This window comes from Phascolarctos cinereus, unplaced genomic scaffold, assembly GCF_003287225.1.
Source record: "Phascolarctos cinereus isolate Bilbo 61053 unplaced genomic scaffold, phaCin_HiC Scaffold_5;HRSCAF=322, whole genome shotgun sequence".
Taxonomy (NCBI): domain Eukaryota; kingdom Metazoa; phylum Chordata; class Mammalia; order Diprotodontia; family Phascolarctidae; genus Phascolarctos; species Phascolarctos cinereus.
This window is the reverse complement of record NW_027555958.1, coordinates 419,920,231-419,927,416: the sequence shown is the minus strand read 5'-3', so window position 1 is coordinate 419,927,416 and position 7,186 is coordinate 419,920,231. Positions and strand designations below refer to the sequence as shown.

The 7,186-nt window shown below is 39.4% G+C and overlaps 1 protein-coding gene across 1 annotated transcript; it reads left to right on the top strand.

Annotated features, from left to right (window-relative positions):
• Window positions 1–567: 567 nt before the first annotated feature.
• Window positions 568–6,681, top strand: LOC110199728 (lymphotactin-like). The gene is made up of 3 exons (XM_020974627.2): window positions 568–648; window positions 4,567–4,678; window positions 5,978–6,681. Exons 1-3 carry the CDS (start codon window positions 588–590, stop codon window positions 6,150–6,152), a joined length of 348 nt encoding a protein of 115 aa, XP_020830286.1. The 5' UTR covers window positions 568–587; the 3' UTR covers window positions 6,153–6,681.
• Window positions 6,682–7,186: the final 505 nt, after the last annotated feature.

Here is a 7,186-nt window from a genome sequence, read left to right as displayed (position 1 = left end):
TTCTCTCCTTCTGGGTTTGTATCTCAAGCAGCCCTGTTTTTTTCTTCAATTTGATACCACCTGTGAAATGAACAGGAGGTTTCAATCACATGGGGTCTACTTTTCTAGTTTTAGATGTGAAGGATGCTCTATGAGGTAGCATAACCATGCATTCTGTTTCCACTGTCCACTCTCTATAGCCATTTTGGTCCCATTCTTAACAGATAACACATATCTGCTCTCAACAGTGATGTTGGTATCTTTTCAGCCTGTGGTTGGGGCATGAGCTTCAGACACAAGAGTCTGGAGATGAAAGAGATATATACTCTTTTAAGCACCATTTTGTTTCACAGATACATTAACCACTGAAAAAATGAGGGGGAAGGCCACAGAGCATGTGGTTAGGAAGAATTGGACAAAGGAAAAATTTTGTTTTTTTTAAATAAAAAAATTAGTAGCTTAGGCTAAGGCTTTGCAGCATCCTCCCTTCTACCTCAATAATCTGGTCTCATGACAGGAAATCCACTGACCATAGTCAGGGCTTAAAAGCTTAAAGGGGTCTTTACTCTTTGTTATTTTCCCCAAATACCCTCAGTCCAACAGCAGTCATGAAGCTCTTCCTCTTGGCTCTTATCTGTTTCTGTGGCCCAACAGCATACATGGTGGAAGGTAAGCTGAGAAACTAATTTTTAGGGCTTAATGAAAGATGGAATTAAGAGAAGCATGGAGCTGGGAAGCAGGAAAGCAGTACTCCCATTTAGCTCTGGCTAGACTTGCTAGGAATAAAACCCTTATTCTAAGGCACTTAGGGATGATGCCTCAGGTTCCCCATTCTATGAAATGGGAATGATGGTTCTTACCTGCAGGGACCTTGCTTACAATTCATGAGATGATGGATACAATGGAAAGAAAGTCATTAAAGAACTAGCAGCATAGATCACTTCTTATAGATGTCTGTCCTGGCTATAAAGGAAGAAATCACACTAGAGAGCATAGATGAATTACTTCCAATCTATCTTCACTTCTGGAAAAATAATTTCAAATTCATATGCTAGCCAGCTAGGCGATATTGGGAATAGTGGGCTTGACCCATTAGAGTCATGAAGACCCAAGTTAAAATCCTTCCTAACTTACTAGCTGTGTGAGCCTGCATAAGTCACTTCAATATGTTTTAATTTCCCCATCTGTAAAATCGGTATAATACTATTTCTTACCTCCAAGATAGGTGTGAGGATAAAATAAGATTTTATTTATATATAGGTGTGTGTGTGTGTGAATACACACACACACACACACACACACACATGTTTATACATATATACACATATACCCACCCATGTATATATGAAAACATCCTCATCCTATATTAATATTAGCTATTATTACTACAATTATTATTATGCTCTTGTCTTAGAGTTCTTGCAGTTAAATGAGCACTGTTAGTTTTTCCAATGGCAGATTATTTTTCCTCTTTCTTTCCTCTTTGTCCTCTTCTATCTTATCATTATTGTTGATGAGTCTGCCAGTAAGGTCTGATGCTGATGCCTCATTGTGTGGCCTCAGAACCTGAAGATTACACCAATGGTGCTGAAATCTTATCAGGTCTTACTGAGCTGTCAAGACTGCAAGTATGGGCCAATGTGTCCAACATGTAAGGACCTGCCTAGGAGAGATGATCAGTGGTAATAATGGCTGACACTGACATAGTGCTTTAAGGTTTATAAATTTCTTTGCAAATGCCATCACAATTAACCCTTATAATAATCCTTTGAGGTTGGTGCCATATGCAAGCTTTAATATGTCCAAAATTAAGCTATGAGGCTGGGAGAAACTATATGATTTTCCTATGGTCACACAACTAATGCATGTTGTATCAGAGGTAGAGTTTGAATTAAATTCACTTCGACATCTATTAAGTAACTATCATGTGCAAGGTTTTATGATTTTATGGCTCTAGGAATGGACAGAGGTATGACACGGCCACTATCCTCAAGGAACCTTGCTCTCTCCTGATTCTAAGTCTCAGTCTCTTTCCATCCCATCACTATGGCCATAATCAAGGTTGACCACCAAGTCAAAGGTTTTTTTTTGATCACACCAAAATGGTCACACCATCTCATTTACCAAGGCCATCTGCATCAGAAGAAGGAGAACACATATAGATAGAAACATGGATCTTTGGAAGCAATGAAAATATTTATTATTAGAGATACACTGGGAAGTTTTGAAAAGGTTGTACCTGTGATGAATTCTAATAAATGCATTGGTACTTTATATCCAGATTCCTAAAATTCTAATTGTACATGGAGATAGATATGTAAGGCCCTCAGAGACACAAGGAGACCCCCCCCCCCACCTCAAGATCTCTTGCTTCAGAGTGTTGATACGTATTCTGCTTGACCTCTGATCCTGGGATGGAAGTATGTTCTGCTCTCAGTGATGATGTGGTTAGGGGTCTGGCTAATATCCTATATCCAACAACTACTAGTTGTTGTTCTGGATAGAAATTTTGCACAAAGAGGAGTGTGTTATCTGGTTGATGTCCAGATCTGGATTGTTCAATAACTCTCCACAAAGGCAGGAAATGGTGCTCATGTTTGTTTTTAATAGACCCAATTGGGTCCATCTATTTCTGCTGCTCGCTTTCTGAATGACTAGCAGCATGCTTCTTCTCTCTGGGTTTCAGTTTCCCAGTTGGGGAAGCCGTTTCCTGCTGTGATTGAACTCTCAGGGAACTTATGATATTTAAGGAGGTTGAAAGGGCTGAAAGGCTAGAAGGACTTCAGGGGGAAAGGCAGTATGGGTATGTACCTCTGTTTAATTCTGAGGGTCTTAGGAGGAGCAATAGGTGACTTTACTGGGGAGAGTAAGAAAAGAGGATTCTTCTAAAGTAATACAAGGATGAAAGGTCAGATTTTCCTTTCTTTGGGTTTAGAAAGAGTTCAGATTTAAAATAAATTGACAGAGATGAGAAAAGAGAAATTTCAGGAGGGGTATGGTGAGTGTTGAAAGGAGAAGGTAGAAAGAGATGGGGAGGTAGGATGAGGATGCACTATGTTTAGTTCCATCTTAGAGAACAGCTTTTCAGAATCAGCAACACTTTCCACCAAGTGTTGGATCATCATTAATCACTGTTACAAATTAAATGGTTCTGCCACTTTGAAACCATTGGTGGGTGCCTATGGCAGGAGAAGAAAACAACAGCTATTAATAGTGAATAATTTGGTTTAAGTGCCACCATTCTTAAATCTCTTCCCATTTCTGCAGCATAATCTTGATCTCTAGGGGAAATATGCTGATCTTCATTTTAAATTCTCTTTAAGTATTTCTAAGGGTGGCTGGGTGGGTACAGTGGATAGAGTGCCAGGCTCAGAGTCAGAAAGACTCATCTTCCTGAGTTCAAATCTGGCCTCAGACACTTACTAGCTGTGTGATCCTGAGCAAGTCCCTTAACCCTGTTTGCCTCAGTTTTTTCATCTGTAAAATGAGCTAAAGAAGGAAATGGCAAATCACTCCAGTGTCTCTGTCAAGAAAATCCCAACTAGGGTAATGAAGAGTTGGAAACAATTGGAAAGAATAAACAACAACAGCAACAATAAAAGGATCTCTAAGTACAGTGATCTCTTTTGCCCAGATCTTTATCTTACATTAATCATTAAAAATGGGTCTCTCTTGTGAACAAAATACTAGATTTGAAATCACAGGAGCTGGGTTCAAATCCCAACTTTGCTAAAAGCGCCATGGATACAAGTACTAAATTAATTTAATTTAATGTCTATTGGACTGATGTCACCAGACCATCAGTAAGCATTTATTAAGCAACTACTATATACCAGGCAATGTGGTGGTCACCAGGGTTACAAAGAAAAAATGAATTTATCTTTTGTAAGGAGTTTATCTTTCACATAGCAGGAAAATTCATATTGGCACATTCCCATCTCCATGACTATTAAGAATAAAATAGTTGCTTCTGAAACATTCTGAAGCAAAGTTCAAGGATGCCCCAGGACCCTGGCTATGACCTTGGGCAACTCACCCATTAACTCTGGAAACTGAAGCCCAGGAAACCTTAGTTTCACTATCTGTTAAATGAGGAGGTAGGACTAGGGAGTCTTTAAAACCTGTCCAGGTCTAATTCTGTTCGCCCGAAGTCCAGTCTCAACTGTGTAAATGCAATGGGAGGTAAATAAGACAGAGAAGACAAAGACCCTACTTTAGAGGAGATTACAATCTAATGCAAAGGTAGCAGCCTTCTGGAGGGGATTGTATGCTTTCCTTAGGAATGTTACAGAATATTCCAGAAGCTATTATTTTATCCATAGTAGTCATGGAGATGGAAGTAAGTTTATCCTTATCCCCAGTATCAGTTTTCCTGCAATGTGAAAGATGAAGTCCTGTTTCATTTTTGTCTTTGTATTTCCAGTGTCTACCATGTTGCCTGGTATGTCGTAGTTGCTTCATAAATGCTTGCTGATGATCCAATAAGCCCAATGACATCAACTCAACAGATAAAATTTCCTTTTCCTTTAATGAGCTAATTATAGAAGATTTGACTTCTCTTTTTAAAAAGAATCTTTTTTTTTCTAGGTGTAGGAAGTGAAGTCATAAAAAAAAGTTTTTGTGTGAGCTGGAGTCAGCCCCTACAGAGCAAGAGGGTGAAGAGCTACGCCATTGAAGAGGGCCCCATGAGAGCAGTGATGTGAGTTTACATAAGCATCAACTTCTAGGGTGTCCACAAAATGGTTTCCTTTTTATGAGAAATGATCCTTGGAAATAAATGCCTTATTTTGAATGGTCCCTTTCTCCCATTCCTTAATCAATCTCCCTCCAAGTGCATAGTGGAATTTGTCCTTCTTGGTTCACCTTAACTAACTGTATCCTTACTGTAGAGAGATAAAAAGCTATGAAAACTTTAAGAGATTCCCAGGTTTGCTGCCCAATAGGAATATTCTACTAACTTCTCTAATCAGCTCAGCTAAGAAAGTGCCCTTTACAGCTTATAAAGTTAACAACATAGCTTGAGGAAATGGTTGCTGGACTTTCATCTGAGTTCAATTCCCACCTCCCAGTTCAATTCCCTGCGAACCCAGGCCTTGAGCAACTCTCTTCCCTCTTTTTTGGTTCTTAGTTTTCCGATCTGTAAAATGATGAGGGTTTGACAAGCTGGTCGCTAAGTTATCTCCTGATTTCAAATCAGTGACCCTGTGAGCCTTAGAGCTCAGGAATGTACTCATGGCTGGAAGTCCCACACCATAATTCAAGTACATGGCCCTTTATATGTGAGGCCTTTGGATGTTGGCAAATCTACAGTGAAGCAATGTACCTTGACATTATCTTTAATGTACTTATTGCCAAACAATCCTTTTCTCACGTTCAAAGGCATCATATTGGCCAATAGGTATCTCTAATAGTCATTTTAACTTGGATTGAGAGTTAGATGAAGGAACTCTCCCTTCATCAAAGAATGAAGTATAAATCCTCATAGACATGGAAAAGTGAGGCAAAGATTGTTAGGTAGATACACAGCAACTCATTCATGGTTCTTAACACTTTACTATTTATCCATTCTATAAATACTTATTAAGAACCTATTATGGGCAAAGCACTTAAGGGTAAACAAAAGTACATATTACATATATGTAATATATGTTACGTGTGACACACATATACATATATATTATACATCAACTTGGCCCCTGCCCTAATGCATCTTATGATCTGAGCCTATGAGAGGCAGTGTGGTATAGTGGAAGGCACACTAGTCTTGGACTTAGAAGGTTTAGGTTCAACATGCAACTTGGCCGCCCCTTAAACTCAACAAAGTGAGCAAGTGCTGTCACCTCTCTGAACCTCAGGGTCCCCACCCCCCAGGGAAGGTTGGTCCATTCTTCCCCAAAAGTAATCCAAGAGAAGCTCCTTGTGTCCATTCTGAGCTGACCCGCTGTCCTGATAGAATGACAAGAAGACCAACAATTTCTTTCTTTTCTTTCCATTTCAGTTTTATCACCCGCAACGGGTTTAAAATCTGTGCTGATCCTGAGGCCAATTGGGTAAAAAATGTCATGAATTCTGTGGACAGCAGAACCACCACAAAGAAAGCAATCAGGCCAACAGCCTCGCAGCCACCTACAAACAAGGCCATTGTCAAGTCTGGGTTGACACCATCTTTCTAGGTGTGTGATGGATTGGATTCAAGCAGGGGTGGGGAACCTGCATCCTTGAGGCCACGTGTGGCCCTCTAGGTCCTCAAGTGCAGCCCTTTGACTGAATCAAACTTCACAGAACAAATTCCCTTAATAAAGGGATTTGTTCTATAAAACTTGGACTCATTCAAAAGGACCTACCCAAGGACCTAGAAGGCCACATGTGCCCTCAAGGCCATAGGTTCCCCACCCCTAGATCCAATAGTGTGACTGCCTTGAAATGAGAAAGATCTGGGTTCAAATTTTGCTTCAGAATCCTATTAACTGTTTAACCCTGGTCAAGTCACTTAACTTTGCTAAGCCTCTGTTTCCTCATCTGTAAAATGGGGATAATATCTATAGAATTTACCTCACAGGATAATTATGAAAACCAAAAGAATGTATGTTAAGTGCTTTGCAAACCTAAAAATGCTGTAAAAATATCAGTGATTCTTACTATCATCTTGTGTCTCCTGCTGGCCTTCAAAGAAAATAAAGTGTCTGTATTCATACAAACTTATCAGATTGTATTCACCTTTCTATGAGCCTGAAGATACTCTACTCAGATTTTTCAGGTCATTGATGTTTATCTTAGAATTTTGGTTAGAAAATATTTATTATTCAGAATAATCTTTTTGTTTATTCAGAATAACCTGAACAAGTTTATACTGTCAGTAAAAGAGGTTTATCTTTAAGAGAAAACAGGAAACTGGTTGAACCAATGGCAGAAAAAAAATGGAGGCTGCTGGTTATTATATCACAAATCAGTTTTATAATATGGTAAATGAGAAGCAAGGCTGTCAGCTCACATTTCTACACTGCTTTAAGGTTTACAATGAGTTTTCCTTATCCCTCTTTAATAAGATAGGTAATGCAAGCATTAGCCCCATTTTCCAGATGAGGAAATGGAGTGGGTGAGATTAAGCAAGTTGCTCAGGGCTCCATAGCGTGATCTATAGGTCTAGGTCATATGCTATACGAGCAAATCCCTGCTTATGTCTGTGGCTGCACATGGGAAATGAAAG

Excerpts from the sequence above, each read along its gene's own strand:
- LOC110199728 (XM_020974627.2), top strand. The coding sequence starts at position 588 with ATGAAGCTCTTCCTCTTGGCTCTTATCTGTTTCTGTGGCCCAACAGCA. Across the intron at positions 649-4,566 it reads AACAGCATACATGGTGGAAG|GTGTAGGAAGTGAAGTCATA; the intron begins GTAAGCTGAGAA and ends TTTTTTTTCTAG. Across the intron at positions 4,679-5,977 it reads GGCCCCATGAGAGCAGTGAT|TTTTATCACCCGCAACGGGT; the intron begins GTGAGTTTACAT and ends TTTCCATTTCAG.